This window comes from Tauraco erythrolophus, chromosome 11 (genome assembly GCF_009769465.1).
Source record: "Tauraco erythrolophus isolate bTauEry1 chromosome 11, bTauEry1.pri, whole genome shotgun sequence".
Classification (NCBI taxonomy): domain Eukaryota; kingdom Metazoa; phylum Chordata; class Aves; order Musophagiformes; family Musophagidae; genus Tauraco; species Tauraco erythrolophus.
Window position 1 is genome coordinate 24,527,310 of NC_141475.1, and position 16,374 is coordinate 24,543,683.

At 50.7% G+C, this 16,374-nt stretch overlaps 1 protein-coding gene across 1 annotated transcript; it reads left to right on the top strand.

Moving 5' to 3' along the window:
* Positions 1 to 1,069: 1,069 nt before the first annotated feature.
* Positions 1,070 to 15,969, top strand: SLC7A14 (solute carrier family 7 member 14). Its single transcript, XM_009981562.2, has 7 exons — positions 1,070 to 1,373; positions 7,328 to 7,564; positions 8,183 to 8,400; positions 10,345 to 10,491; positions 11,602 to 11,810; positions 12,365 to 13,242; positions 15,647 to 15,969. The coding sequence occupies exons 1-7, from the start codon at positions 1,070 to 1,072 to the stop codon at positions 15,967 to 15,969; spliced, it is 2,316 nt and encodes a 771-aa protein (XP_009979864.2).
* The last annotated feature ends 405 nt before the right edge of the window (positions 15,970 to 16,374 follow it).

Consider the following 16,374-nt stretch of genomic DNA (forward strand, 5'->3'; position numbering starts at 1 on the left):
TGTAGAAGTCAGACCCCAAAGCATGTTGCGGTTACACCAGAAACCCTGCATCTCTTAATTTAAAAAAAAAAAAAAAAAAGTACTCCTAAACCAGTATTTAAATAACAACAAAAACAAAGTGATAAACTGAATGACGAAAGCACACCAAGGACTGTCTTTGCCGTGTGATTCACTGGGACCTGAACAAGCAGCACCCTTTAAAACTCTCCCCTTTAGGACTCAGCAGGATGATGGTAGCATGCAAAAAAACTCCAACAACCAACTGGTATAGCTAGAGAGTTGTAAGGCTCAACTTCTATAGCATTAAAAAAAAATCAGTCAATGTCCCCTATAAGGGCTAATTCATGGTGATCAAGCCCCACAGCCGGCTGCAGCTTGGCACAGGCAGGCAGCGGTCTCAACGCACTGGTTACAGGAACAAAGCTATGGTTCCAGTCGCTCTTTTTCTGCAGCACAGGTGGAGAACATCAATGTCCTGCAGAAGGTCCCACGTGGCCGGGCATGGCAATGGTCAGCTGCCACGTGGCACCAACAGGAGCATCTTCGCTGCCGGGACACGCTGCGGTGCGGCCAAGCTTAGTCCCAACCAAAACCCACCCAAAACCATGGCCACGGTGGCCATCAGCACCTCATGGTTACACATGGCATCATTGCTTTTGGCAGCAATTAAGCCGCGTAATGGGCACTCGGAGGGAATCAGGTTCCCTCTGCTTATGGGGCTGTATTAATAACGGGGACTCAAATAACAGCCAGACATAAAGAGGGGCAGAGCATCTCTGTTGTACAAAATAATTGGGATGGAAAAAGGAGATTTCTCTGGAGCAGCAGCATTAGTGAAAGCTTGGCTCCCAGGCTCTCCCAGTGCTGGACCCCGCCAGAAACTGGCTTGGAGGCTTCTTTTGGTTCCTCCACGCGGAGCAGATCCTTCTCTCTTTGCTATTGCAGTTAAAAACTGTGTTCTTCTCTCCCGCAGCCAGCCCACCACCACAGGAGGGAGATGAAGCCGCAGCCCTGAGTGGGCACTGCCGAAACCATCTGTGACCCACCTTCGTGGAGCCCAGCACCAGCCATGAGCAGCTTCTTCTCACGCCTGGACCCGCGGCGGGTGCCGTGGGGGGCAGCAGGCCATGCCCTGCGCGCCCGCGTCCTGCGCACCAAGCCCGTGGAGTCCATGCTGGAGGGCACAGGGACCGCTGCTGCCCAGGGCGCCAGGCTGGCCAAGGTCCTCACCACCCTCGACCTCATCTCCCTCGGCGTCGGGAGCTGCGTGGGCACCGGCATGTACGTGGTGTCCGGCCTGGTGGCCAAGGAGATGGCGGGGCCTGGGGTCATCGTTTCCTTCATCATCGCCGCTGTCGCTTCCATCTTGTCAGGTGAGTCGCGTGGGTGGGTTTTTGAGTAACGTGCCATCTCGTGCATCCTCTGGCTCCATTCATGTGTGGACACCTGTCAGGACCCATGGGAGCCAGCACCCCAACCATAATTACCCCTGATGAGCTGCTGATGGCTTCCCCAAGGACAGAACCTGTGTGTCGATACGTTTTAAAACACCAGTGAGAGTTTTGCGGTGCATGTGCCAGGGAGAGAGCACGGCCAAGTCACAGCGTTGGAGCAACAGCTCGACGTGGCTTGTGGGACCCCTTGTTTCAACAGGAAGGATACCGGTGCTTGGGTAGCACCGGGGCCATCTGCTTTCGCTGTGGACATTGCTAACAGTTAAACAATTCCTCAAGTAGTTTTGGAGTTGATTTTATTGGCTCGTATTCACGCAGGATCAGTCTTTGAATTTCCAAACAAAGAACGCAACAAACAAAAGCGCGCAGAGATAGGAATTATGTATTTTAGTGAAAAGACGGTGAATTTCATCTCCTCCGTAGGAACCCAGCTGAGCATATGGCTCGAGCTGCGGTTTCCACATGAAGCCAGTACTGCTGGCATTTGTCCTTTCCAGATCAGTGCTAACACGATGATGTGATGTTCCCGCTCTCCCTGCTCAGAGAACTTCGCATGCTGTGTCAGTCTGGTATCCTGCTTTTATCCACGGGTTAGATAAGGAAACCTGAGTAAATGGCAAAGGGCTTTGATAGAAAACAGGAACAGCAAACACAGCAAAATGACCCAGCTCAGCTTTTCAAGCCTCTGGATTTCAGTAGGGGAAGGAGGAAGCACATCATGCTCTTTCCCTAGAGGTTGCAGTCCTGCCCTATGGAAATCTGGCTAAAGCGCATGTGAGTTTAAACCCCCTACATCCCTGAGACACAACCCTGGCACAGCACAAGGAGGAGCATCATGGTCTCTCCAAAGCCGTGCCAGGGAAAGAGCCCAGTGATGCTGGCTAGGGACCACACAGACTGTCCTGCCTCTCTCACTCCCCAGTGACAAGGCAGCTTGGACACATTTACCACTGGTTCAGCCCAGAACAAGAGCTGAGAGCATGCAATGAGATCTGATGCTTGTTTGAGATCCCAACACAACAAATCACAGAATGGTTTGGCTTGGAAGGGTCCTCAAAGATCATCTAGTTGCAACCCCCCTGCCATGGGCAGGGACACCCTCCACTACACCAGGTTGCTCAAAGCCTCATCCAACCTGGCCTTGAGCACTTCCAGGGATGGGGCATCCACAGCTTCTCTGGGCAACCTGTTCCAGTGCCTCACCACCCTCAGAGTGGTAGGCAGCATCAATGTCTTGATCCTTTCCCACTGCCTGCTTTCTCTCCTCTGCGAGGGTTTTCCTGGCCATGATGCAAACCAAAAGCAAACGGAGCTTGGGTGGGTCTCATCTAACAAAAACACACTGTTCTCCAAAAGGGGCTTTTTTCACCCCAGACACGAGCCCTGCCCCGCAGCAGGGAGCTCCTCCCACCTTTGCCCATGGGAGCCTGCACTGCTTCCTGCTCAGCTTTCATCTCCTCTTGCTTTTGCAGCCCTGGGAAAGTGTTTTGGGAAGGATGCAGTGTTTTGATAGTCTCCTTGGCCGCTTCCTCCCTTCATCATTGACGCTGCTGTTGTTTATAACAGCAACACGGTTTTGGCAAGTAAAACCAAGCGAGGGTTGGGGAGCCAGACCGGCTCATCGGAGACATGATTTCAGCTCTGGCATCACAGTTGCTCGCAGTGTGCCGGGCACTGAGCTCGGGCAGGTGTGCATGGCTGGACTTTAAGGAGCTTTTCACAGTTTTAAGGCCAGATGGACCACTAGATCACCACTCTCTCTTGGTGTGTCACAGATCACCGAGTCAGATCCCTCTGCCTGCAAAGCAAGCCCAGGAGGGTTTTGGCTAAAAAAGCCCCTTCCAGAAAGCCATTCAGCTCCGCTGGGAGACAGCCACGGGGAAGCCCTACCAGGCAGGTCCTGCTGGTGGGAAATCCCTCTGTGCTGTTTAGCCCGGTTTCAGATAGGGATTTTTCTGATTTCATCTACTCAACAAATTCCAGTTATGCCTTCCCCTAGGTTTAGGCAACATGTGGTCCATCAGGGTGCATACAGACATACAATAATTGATTAAACTGATCAATTCAATTAAGTCAATCTCCTTTCTCCTCTCACCGGAAGGCCTTTTATTCAGCTCTCAAACAGAAACACTTGCCCAGCTTCCCTCCACAAAGCCTCCAGCGCAGGGACCCCACAGGCTCCCTCCATCAGCTGCAACCCAGGTTTCCCCGCTCTCACCCCCATGTCTAACCAAAACCCCTTCTTGGCAAAAATCAGCAGTTTGCATCTTCCCCAACCCCATCACCCTGTCTACAGCCTTTTCCACCAGCCGTTGCTTGTCCCTTTGGGGAATCTCCTTTCCCAAAGTAACAGCCTGGTTGATTGCATCGTGCAAACCCCTTATTGTGAGTTCAGGCAAGGGTCAGGTCCTCCCCCATGATGAATATCAGTGTGGGACAGTCTCCTCTGTTGTGCAATGAAAGAAAAGACTCTCTCTCCCATGGGAACTGCTCTCCAACCCCAACCACCCTTGTTGGGGATTTCAAGCACCAAGCCATGCAGTTTTGGAGCACATTGCCATGCTCTTACCTGGTACCCATGCAGGAGCAGGCTCAACAACAGCCAGGCACACGACGGAGCAGGGGAGAGCTGAGCATGTGCCACAGGTGCTGCCTGGCTGCAGGACAAGGGCCAGGATGAGGGGCTCCAGCTCCAGCTGCAGCTGATCATGAGCTGTTTGGGCAGCACTGGAGAGATGGGAGTCCTTTTCCTAAGGAAGCTTTCTTTATGGAGCTGCCTTTTATATATCTGCACACTGTGACTGTGAAACACAATGGACAGGCTCAGTGGCTTGCTGAAAATAGGATTTTGCCATATGCTTGCCTTGATAAATTGGCTGCTTTTGGTTAATGAAGAATGATTCCCTCTGAATTTCTTGGTGTTACCTCCAGTGCTGCTGAAAGGTCCCACCTCAAAGGCTTGTTTCACCTGAAACATCACTCCCATCGTGCCAGTACTGTGTGGGATGCCTCACATTCCCTGTATAATCTCGTGCCAGGCGGCAGTGGGACGATTGGCATCCACACCACGACCACCTCTGCCCCAGCACAGCAAAAGCAAGACAGCAGCCAAGAGGATGCACTTTGCTGAGGGGTTGACACCAGTTCCTTGTGCCACCAGTTGTGCTGCCCAGCGGCTGTTGCTGTGCTGGAGTTCAAGGTTGAAGCCAGCAGGGACTTCGTGGTCCCTCCTCCTGCCCCGCCGAGGCACCGCTCACCAGCAGAAGTCCCCAGCGGGCAGGTCAGGATGCCCAGTGTGACCTCAAGCCACCCCTAAGACAAAACCATCTAACCTGTATACATGCACTGTATGGAAGGCTGCTGGGCGCCTCGCCTCCTACCCCAAATGAGAACGGAGAGGTCAACTAAATCTGAAAAATGGGGTTTTGTAGATGGGATCTTGGAAGGGACGATGTCATGGACCAAACCACTCAGCTGTGTTTGTGTCCTTCTGAATAATGTCAATGACTGGATAATTACACCAGTGTAATGACTGCCATGCCAATTACACCATGTAGCTGATACTCAAGGAAAAAGAAATAGTTTTCTGTAAAAAGACTATTCTTCCAAACAACCACTGTGTTGGTTTGTTTTCTGCAGAAACTTGCAATCACTCTTGATTGGGGAGAAAAAAACCACATCTGTCTCCAAATTCAAAGAGTCATGGTGCGGAGAATGTGCCCAGCCTCTGCCTGCGCTCCTGGAGCTGGGCTGGCTGCGCGGGGCAGCGGGAGAGCTGCATCTCACCGGGTACCGGGGTGTGAGGTGCCGAATAGCTGGGGCTGCTGAGGACCAACTGAGTAACACAGCTTTAATATGCAGTTGTATAATAATAATAATAAATAATAATAATAATAACAACAACAACAACAACAACAACAACAACAACAACAACAATAACAATAACACACTACTGATGCAGCAGAGATTAGTGAGATAAAATCTGCACCCTAATACACTATGATATTATCTGCACCCAGATAAATTCTGCACCCTAATAAATTATGATATTATCTTCCTTTTTAAGCAGTGAGGGAAGTGCGGGGATTTTTAAGGCCATCGAAGAGAGAAACTAGATACTTGTCCCCATCAGAGCACCTGGTTCATAAATCATTCAGGCCTGTAGTTATCTGTGAACGTCTTACCTTTGCCGAGTGCATGCATTTTTCATCAGCTTTGAGTAATGACTGTCTGTAGGGCTGGGTGACGGGGGTGTCATGCTGCTCCTGCAGTTGCGTCTGCTTTACAGAAATCAAGTTTTGAAGAGTCCTATTGAAAAACACTGCCAGCATCATGCACGCAAGCCAAACAGTGAACGGAATACAAAAATCCTCCAATGCCAAGAAAAGCAGCACCACCAAACTCAGCTTAGGGATTCAATAATTCTGTGTTTGTACTGGGTGAAAACTGCACTTACAGTAAGAGCAGTGACCTCATAACGTTTTTGTGAATTATACATTCCTCTCTCTACGCTGAACTGATTGCAATTTTGAAGGCAATTACTATCTTCTAAATAGAGACAAGTAGTTGATAAAGAACTCAACAGTTACTACATGTTTACACAGTGGTGATAATAACCCTAACCCGTTAACCCGTACAAGCTGAGCTGGAGTCCTTGGGGCAGGGCCTTCACCAGTGTTAAACATGTAGGATGCAGCTTGGCCTTCCAGCACTTGTTCTGACTGATATCTGGGGAATTTGTGACCAAATCCATCCATTCCTTTTACCTAAAAGCTAATGGCTGCTTTAAGACAGCAATGTGTCAGGATCAGGTTTTTATTCAAAAGTATCCTGACGTAGTAAGTACACAAGGAGTTTGGAAATTAAAGTCCACAGAAGTCTTCTCCCAAACAGTTTCAGTTAAATACTTGTTTTTGCTTTTCTTTTCTCCTTCTACAAAGTTAGTTTTGCAAGTATTCTTCAGGTTGAGACTTATATGTAACATTTCTGAGTGTTAAAATAACTTATGTTGTCTACATAAGATGTCTTCAAACCCCTCTTGTATGGGATTTGAGCAGGGATGATCAGGACAGTGCTCGTGCCTGGATCTGCATGGCAAAAACCTAAGATAAACTTTTGGAGATTGCACAGTTGGGCAGGAAGAGGCGTAGCCTTGTGTGAGCCCTCCTGTGGCATCTTGCTCTAGGACGAGGCTGGGCAGCACTGGACCAGGGTACCATGCAATGGCTACAACCATCCATGACCTCCCTGTGCCCAAACGCTGTCCTCTGGCAGGTCTCATGGCGATCACCTTTCCCAGGGCTGTGATGTTTTCTGCAGGCAAAAGCACTGACAGCTTGTCAATATATTGATGCTGCAAATAAAACATTTGAGAGAAACATTCTTAAAAAATCGTATCGTGTTGTCACTGTTGGATGGAGAAGAAGTATCTGTCACCATCAAAGCTACTGCAGGGAGACAGAGCTCCAAGGACCACACCACCAGCACTGCCCAGTTCTGCTCCGTGGGCCTGGGTTTCCCTCCAGCTTCAGTTGTGTCTCTGGAGGGGCTGCAGCTGGCCATGCTGCAAGGTCCCACATCAGGGGCACACACCTGTGAGAAGGCTCTTCTACAAAAGGCTTAAAGATTCGGGTAGTTTGAACTGTGTATCCTCAAAACAAATCCATCACAGCTTGATTTTAACAGGAAAATGGGCTGCTTTTGAAGCCAAGCGCTTGGGAAAAGAGGGTCACCATGGCCCTCTGCAATGTCTCTGGGCTCCTCCTGATGTTGACTACAGCTCCTGGCACCTCCAGGCAGGTGGGACCAAGGTAGTTTTAATTTTCCTTCTCCAAGCACGTTTTCCTTGTGTTGCTTCATATTTTTCTGAACAGGCGTTTGCTACGCTGAGTTTGGCGTGCGGGTCCCCAAGACCACGGGCTCTGCCTACACCTACAGCTACGTGACGGTGGGAGAATTCGTGGCGTTCTTCATCGGCTGGAACCTCATCCTGGAGTACCTGATCGGCACGGCGGCGGGCGCCAGTGCGCTCAGCAGCATGTTTGACTCGCTGGCCAACCACACCATCAGCCGCTGGATGATCAACAGCGTTGGGACGCTGAACGGGTTAGGTGTGTCACGCCGTGCGTAGCTAATTAGGGCCTGAAAAGTAATTGGAAGCTCGTCAGAAGTCAGACATGGATATTAGGCTTCATTCATTATTTACCATCCGTCTGCTTCTGGTACTTTGCCTTTTCAATCTGGTTCGCAGGCGGGATTCGGGGGGATGGGATGCACGATACTTTGAGCTCCTTGTTAGTGAGTACAAGCTAGTGTCTGCAGAACTGCCTCATAGAAACCCAGGGCTATGGTGGTCGTGTATGACCAGCAGTTCCAGCAATAGTCCATGGTTCCTACCAGTAAGTAAAACAGCTCCCTGTCCCATACCTGTGTCATGAAAACTTTATGTTTGGTTGATCTTTAATTAGTACTTGGCAGATACATGTTATGCAAACTGGGGCCTGATCATTTGTTTGCTGCCCTCCCAACAGTGTCCTGAGGCATCAAGATTAATCAAACAGCTTTAGCTAGCGGAGACAGGGGCATCTGGAGACCACCTTTGCAATGAGATCAAGGAGTTCTGCAAAGCTTCAGGGTCTGAAAAGCCTTCTTAAAAGCCCCCACAGAGTTTCTGTAGATGCTATCCACAGCTATGGATGGAGGGTTACAGACCTCTTTTCTCTTACCAGGGAAAGGAGAGGAGTCATACCCTGACCTGCTTGCTCTGGTCATTGCTGTCATTGTCACCATCATCGTGGCCATGGGGGTGAAGAACTCCGTGGGGTTGAACAACGTGCTCAACGTCATTAACCTGGCTGTCTGGATCTTCATCATGATTGCTGGTCTCTTCTACGTCAAAGGTGACAACTGGTCTGAAGGGAAATTCCTGCCGTTTGGATGGCCGGGGGTAAGTCCTGGGCACATGGAGGGACACGCAGCACCTGGGTGGTGCCACCCACCTGCCATGAGCTGCGCTTTGCTCGTGGTGTATGCACCCTACTTCCGCGGCACTCTCCAAATCTCAACCCTGCCAAACCCACTTGCGCTTTGGCCAGGGACCTCCAACTTCTACCACTGCAGTCTTGCATCCAGACCTCCTCCCTCCACCAAACTCAAAGAGTATGGCAACACTTTGCCCCTATCTCCTGCCAGCTCTTAGAATAAACTCATAACTTTTCCAAAACGTTCTCCTGGAGAACCAAACTCCACGTGAAAGTAGACACCAGGAAATGCCACTACTTGCCAGGTGATGGAGCAAAATGCAGTGGCCATCTGAGACAGGGTGCTCAGGAGGAGCTGGCTCAGCCTCTACAAAGGGGAAGATACTTGTGTTGGCTGGTTTTCAACAACAATGTTCTCAAGCATTTGTTTTGAGCACTTCATAATGCCACCTGCCAGTACTTATTTTATGGATGTTCCCTCAAAGCTTACTGAGAATTTGGACATATTTGGCTTTTTTAGCTTGCTTGCACTGGTTTTTATCCAAGGATGAACAGAGACTGAAAATATCTCGTCTGGCCTAAACCCAAGATAGTTTCTCAGATTTACACTGCTCGACTCCATCGGGGTTTTGTGCAGAAAAAATAAGCAAGAAAGTAAAGTAAACCAAGAGTCTTGATTACTGAAAGGGTCCCAAACTGCCATACAGTCCCTGCACCTCCCTTCAGTAAATCAATACCTCTCTGCCAGAGAGCAACTGTGAGGAGAAGAACACTGAGGCCCGTTTGAGAGCAGAGGTCGTGCTTACCTTTGGATTGTGCTTGGCTTTTTGTGCCATACAAAAAGAATAAAAAAGAGCAAATAGAAAATAGTCAGTTTGCTCTAATTCAGCCCACCAAATATCTTCTGGAAAAAAAAAAACCCACCTAGTTTTAAAAGATACGTTTCGGAAGCCCATCATAATCATTAGGGTCTTCCCATCATTTTCATTCAGCTGATTGGTTGTCTCCCAAATTGTTTGTAAAAATAAATCCACCACAGCACAAGCACGAGATCCTCAGGAGCACAGGGGATAATTAAAAAAGGTAATTACAGGCAGTCCTCTGAAATAGGTGAATTTTCCTGTCTGCTAGATGGTAACTAGACAGTGGAGATGGCAGAGATGTGATGGACACATGGTATCCAGCTGCCTTGCTAGATGTATGCGAGAGTTTTACAGCTGCAAATCATCTCACTCGTTACAGCCATGCTCTTTAGCCTGCTTCAGCCTTTCTTCCCTACGAATGTCCTTGCTGCTATTGTATATTTAAAAAAAAAATCACATTAAAAAAATAACTAAACAGTACAAATAATTCCTAGTCCAAGTGCTCCAACGTGTGCTCCTAACCTGTCTGCAGCTTCCAAGGAAAACTGAGGTTGTTTGGAAAGCAGCATACATCTGACCGGTGCTGCTCTCTTCTGCTTCCTCTGCTAGCGGATCTCGCTGCCACAGGAGACATCTTGCTAAGATGGAATGTGTAAACATGCTCCCAATCCCGACTAATATAAACGGATTTGGGGTGGAGTGTTGTGAAAGCAAACCTGAAATCAGTTAATTGTCTTCTCTGTTGCTGCCGGGATCTACCAGCAGATTTCGGGCACTGTGTGGGCACAGGTTTGCAGTGAACCACCAGATGCCTCCAGTGACTGGGGCCACACATTGAAATCTTCTCCCTAGCCCAGATCACTGGGTGTTCCCAGGGTTAGTCCTCAGATGGGAGCACCCAACTCAACACGCGCACCCGCCGATCCGCCCCACTCACCCTTTAGCTCCAACAAGGGAGGAGGGGCTCCTTCATTTTCGCTCGGTTCCCTCTCTCCGGCCGGGTGCCAGCTTCCCTCCTGGCACTCAGACGCTCACTCCTCCATGCAGGTGCTCAAAGGGGCCGCCACGTGTTTCTACGCCTTCATCGGCTTCGACATCATCGCCACCACGGGAGAAGAAGCAAAGAGTCCCAACACCTCCATCCCTTACGCCATCACGGCGTCGCTCGTCACGTGCTTGACAGCATATGTGTCCGTAAGTACTAGCTGTACATAAGTAAATGTACATAAATATATAGGTAAGCTTATATATATTTTATATACATATATATAGCATGTCCCTTCTGAGCATCTGCGCGGCTCCCCTCCCCATGAGCCAGGGTGCCAGTCTGACCCTCCAACAAGGGCCCTTTCTTTGATGGGAACTGAGACATCAGCTGTGTTTCCGTGTGACTGCAGGTCCTGCTGAGGCTCCCCTCGTCCCCAGCCCGCTTTGTCCCCAGGCCCCGTCACCCTGCCGAGATCCCTCTGCCGGCTGCAGGGAGATGGTGGCAGCTGTTTTTTCCCCCATGCCTCATCCCCATCCGCAGCTATTTTTGCATCCAGAAGTGCAGCAAAGCTGAAGGAGCAGCAGCATTGCAGCAACCTTTTTCCACGTTTTTTGGGAAAAGCAACACTACCTCTGCCGGAGATGTGGGAGAGGGTCCAAGTGAAGGGGAAGATGGGCAGGGATGGCCATGCAAGAGATGTGGTAGCAGCAATGTCCAGCTGCTCAGCACCCCAATAAATGCATGTCTGTACTCAGGGATTTTCCCTGTAAAAGAGCAAAATTGAGTCGTGAAGGAGAAAAAATATTGATCTGAGCGTTTCAAGGAAACTCACCCACTGCCTCTACTGCAGCATGGTGAGCTTTCCTTGAAACAAGTTTCTCTTTGACTCAAATAAGACCTGTTCCCCCAGGCGATGCCATCTTGGGTTTGGGGCTGTCCCATGGGAAGTGTGTGACTCCAGCGGTGCTGTGCTTGCACAGGAACGTGGCTGATGGAGCGTTACTAACCCCACCAAGTCCCACCACCCCCCTGCACCACCGCCACAGCGAGGTTCAAGGTGTCACTTTCTTGCCTTCAGATGGCAGAGACTGAGGCCCTGCAGTTCCCTGGATTAACCACCCCACAGCAAAGCGCGTGCAGACCTTACCTCCAGCACTTTACATCCCCTCCACAGGGGACGTAGGGCTACGATCCCAATCAGACTTGACATTTTTTGGGTTTCAACCCTTGAGAAGCATTCCCCACACACTGTGAGTCCCCAGCAGTCCCCAGAGCTGCTGCTGACACCCGTGTCCTGCTCCTCTCGCCTTCCCCAGGTGAGCATCATCCTCACACTGATGGTGCCATACGATGCCATCGACACGGAGTCCCCGCTGATGGAGATGTTTGTGGCCCATGGCTTCTACGCAGCCAAGTTCATCGTTGCCATCGGGTCTGTGGCCGGCCTCACCGTCAGCTTGCTGGGCTCCCTCTTCCCAATGCCGAGAGTCATTTACGCCATGGCTGGTGATGGGCTGCTCTTCAGGTCAGTCATGCCCATGCTGGCATTTATTTTTGCCCCACTGGGACCCAAAGGTGAAGTGTCTGGGAGGGACGGGGACTGTCCTGCACCCAGACAGCCTGGTGCCATCGCTGCAGGGAGCAGCAGGCACACACAGATTCAGTGCTTGCAGAACGGGGCACACACCAAAGCAAAATCCTGGGGGAAAAAAGTCAGGAGAGATCTATGCAGAAGTTTCTCTTTTGGCTCTGGTACCTACAGACTCAGCTCACGGGAGGATGTGTTTAACCCAAGAGTTACTTGCAAAGGAGAGCAGCTGATGTGCATAAAATCTTGGCACTTGTGAGTATCCCAGTGGCCATTTCAGACTGCACGGAGCTGGTTAGACCCAGATCTAAATCCAGATCTGACCTCAGTATTTCCAATCTCGAGCTGTCTGGAGTCTAAGGTCCAAAAACCAGTAAGAGCTGAAGGGTTCCCAGCTCCGAGCCTGGCCCCTCCAGCTGGGTAAGGGTTATTGTGACAGGGAATCACTGTGATCTGCAATTTTAACTTTTCGTGACTGTTTCGCATTCCAGATTTTTGTCCCACATCAGTTCCTACACGGAAACTCCCGTAGTGGCTTGTATCGTCTCTGGATTCCTCGCAGCATTGCTCTCCTTGCTGGTCAGCCTGCGGGATCTGATAGAAATGATGTCCATCGGCACGCTGCTCGCCTACACGCTGGTCTCCGTCTGCGTCCTGCTCCTCCGATACCAGCCCGAGAGCGACATCGACGGCTTCGTCAAATTCCTCTCTGAGGAGCACACCAAGAAGAAGGAAGGCATCCTGGCCGACTGCGAGAAGGAAGCTTGCTCCCCGGGGAGTGAAGGAGAAGAGTTCTCTGGCCCACCGACCAACACGTGCGGGGCAAAAAATCTGCCGTCGCTGGGGGATAATGAGATGCTAATTGGGAAATCCGATAAATCCACCTACAACGTGAATCATCCCAATTATGGCACGGTTGACATGACCTCAGGGATAGAGGCGGATGAGTCTGAGAACATCTACCTCATCAAGCTGAAGAAGTTGATCGGCCCTCGCTACTACACGATGAGGATCCATCTTGGACTGCCGGGGAAAATGGACCGCCCCACGGCAGCCACTGGCCACACGGTCACCACCTGTGTGCTCCTACTCTTCGTCCTGATGTTCATCTTCTGCTCCTTCATCATTTTCGGGGCAGACTACATCTACGAGCAGAGCTGGTGGGCCGTCCTCCTTGTTGTGCTGATGATCCTGCTCATCGTTGTGCTGGTGTTTGTGATCTTGCAGCAGCCAGAAAACCCCAAGAAGCTGCCCTATATGGCACCTTGCCTGCCCTTCGTCCCTGCCTTTGCTATGCTGGTGAATATCTATCTCATGCTGAAGCTCTCCACTGTCACATGGATCCGATTTGCTGTCTGGTGTTTTGTGGGTGAGTCCCAGATTCATTTATTTTAATATTTTAACTGACATTCTTTTGAAAGGATGTTAATAATAACTTCCCTAATTAGAGTGCTTAGGCTGATGCTTCTTCATACCCCGTTCTTTGCATTTGCCCCTTGTCATCTTGAAGTTCTTAGAAACCTCGGTTAATCGAGCCCTCGAACTACAGCTAAATGGAAAATTACACCTCCAGAAAATGTCAGTTTGATGGAAGTAAACTGCTCCTTCCAAAGGTGACTGTTTTGATGAGTCTTTTGAGGCAAAGTAGGTGGGTTCTGGAAATTGCCTTGCAGGCAGGTTTCCTACAGAAATTTTTGCTATTTCACCCACTTGAGCTCTTCAGCAGCCCACACCGAAATCTCAGCACTGCATTTGCAAAACCCAGAGCTGCCCAGCCCCAACAGCCCTGTGAGAGTTGGACTGTATCTCCTTTTCTTTGTCTAAGTCCTTAGCTTTGTGGCAGGGGGATCTCAGGACTCACAGGCTCTCTCGTGGACCGTTTTTTGCCAAGTTTATGCTTCCTGGTGCATGGCCAGGAGCCTGGCATGTCCGTAGTTTCCCTTGCTTTACATTGCAACCCTCTTACTCCACAAACCAAAGAGAAAAAGAGCAGCTTTCATAGCTCCTCCTGAAGGCTCCCGATTCTGGACTAGAGAGAAATGAAGCAACAAGACAATATCAAAAGCCAAGGACTCTTTACAGAGAAATAATAACCCTATGGGTAAACATATATATTGCAGCAGACCACAGGAGCCCCAGTGGCAGACAACAGACCCTGAGCATGGTGCTAGCACCCAAAAGGACCATCCCTGGCCAAGTATCCCACCAGCAGCACTCCCCTGCGGGAGCAGGGTCCTGGGTTGAGAGGGAGAAAGTGGTGGGGAAAGAGAATGAGGATTGATGCAAAGGTCATGGTCAGCTGGCACCTCCCATAAAGACAGGAATTGCTTCTCCTGGAGGAGGGGTGGGCAGGCACGGGCCACCACACTGGGTTCACCAGCCTTCATGCTTTTCTCAGGTGCGTCCTGATGTTTGTAGATGTTTGACTTCAGTTGGCAGAACCAGGAGATTACATGAACAGACCTTTGATCTCCCTGTGGCATCTCAGAAGTTTAGAGTAGTCTCATAGTTTCCATCCTTCAGCAGGAGGTTGCTACCACCTTTTTTCCTCCATTTTGCCATTCTCTCTTTTGCTTCAGGGTGAGGACAGCAATTGCCCTGAGTCAGTCCTGTGTGACTGAGGTCCCATAGCAAAGCTCCATCTCTGAGAGTCCCCCAACCCCAAGCCAAGCTATTGATCAGTAGCTGCCATGTGCATCCTTTGGGCTCAAAAAGATGTGCTCATGCTTTATTCAACCCTCAAAGGCAATAGGTGAATCTGCAGACCTGGGGAAAGCCCTTCTAGTGAAAGGAAAGCGACTCCAAAGCATCAATTTAATCTGCTACGATTAAATACTTTCTCCTGTGGATACATCTAATACCTCTTCAGCTGCCAGCAAAGGCAACGAGTCAATTAAGCCTCTCCATTAGGGTGTGATGGCCACCAACCCCATCCACACCTGTTCACCTATTGGGGAGACACATCCCATTTGTTTTTGTGGCAGGGATGTGCGGTCCTGCCACACAGACTCTGGATTTAACTTCATGAACAGTCCCCTGTGGCCAATCCACGGCAAGTGGAGAAGCCTGGGTTTCTCTATGCACATCTGGGGTAGATTAATCCCATGATCTGATCCACTGGAAATTAGATATCCAGGGAAAGCCTTGGTGCAGGAAGGTGAGATCAGGTAGGGCTAGAGGGAGAAGATGAAATAAAACTCCTGAAGGGAGGAAGACAGGATTTCAGAGCTGTTTTAATACCAAACACACTCATCCTGACAACCCTGGGGCACGCGTGGCTGCAAGCACCAGTAGGAGAGAGACTGAGCATAAGAAAGCTCCGGAGAGAAAAGGGTAGCTGGGAGAGTAACAGGATGGAGATGCAGTTGTTGGCTCTTGGGAGCCTCCACACGTCTGCTGGGAACTGCTGTCCCATGGAAGCTGCAGATGGTACAGTCACGTGGCTGGCAGTGATCCCAGCTGATGTTTAAAACTCACAGCCCTCGGGTCACAGCTGGCGGCCCGAAAACACAAACTCAATGGGTTTGAAGAGCAGACATCAACTACAAAATACACTGGCTTAAAAAATGCAGGTATGTTTAGATACACTTAACCCTCACGCAGCCCAGCGTTGGGTGGGAGGACGTTGGGCTGGATTTCCAACCCCCGCAACGTGGGTTTTGGGGGGCAGGTGCCAGTTAAGGGCATGACATGTTCATAGCGATGTTTTAGCTGGGATCACGGGGCCAGTGCAAGTGGCCGGCATCCAACCCTTACCCTCTTGCCCGCCGCAGGTCTGCTCATCTACTTTGGATACGGGATGTGGAACAGCACGCTGGAAATCAGTGCCCGGGAGGAGGCCCTCCACCAGAGCACCTACCAGCGCTACGACGTGGATGTCGACCCCTTCTCTGTGGATGACGGCTTCTCCTATGCTGCTGAGGATGAGGGCTACCCAGGCTGGGGTCCCTCCGAGGACAAGGGCTTCTCATACCAGCAAATGGCGGGAGCAAAGGAAAGCCATCGGACGAGTAGCAGGTCGAAAAGCAAAGGCAGGCACAAACCGCCGTCGGAGGCCCTCATTGCCAACGATGAGTTGGACTACTCACCCGAGTAGCGGGGTGGGCAGCAGGGTGCCGCGCCACCCGGTTGATGAGGAAGGGTCCCCGCGGCTCCCCCATCCTGTCCCGTCCTCCCCAGGTCCTCCACCGCCCCCCTGCTCACCTCTGGTCCTCGGGACACGCTCTGCGATTGCCGTTGACCCTGAACCAAACACACTGGTGGCCCATCCTGGCTCCACCGGTCAGGTCTCGCTCTGATGAATGCCAGCCAATCCCCCAGCACCGGTTGATCTCCCAGCACCGGCCGCACCAGCGGAGGCAGTGGAGTGGGAGATGTGCCAAACTGGGAGGGTGTTGAGAGGTGGAAGGAGCCGCATAACGGGACAAGACACGTTGTCCCCGGGGAATGTCCACCCAACGGCTGCAGCGGTGGGATGCCACTCTTACATTTTTGGCACTTT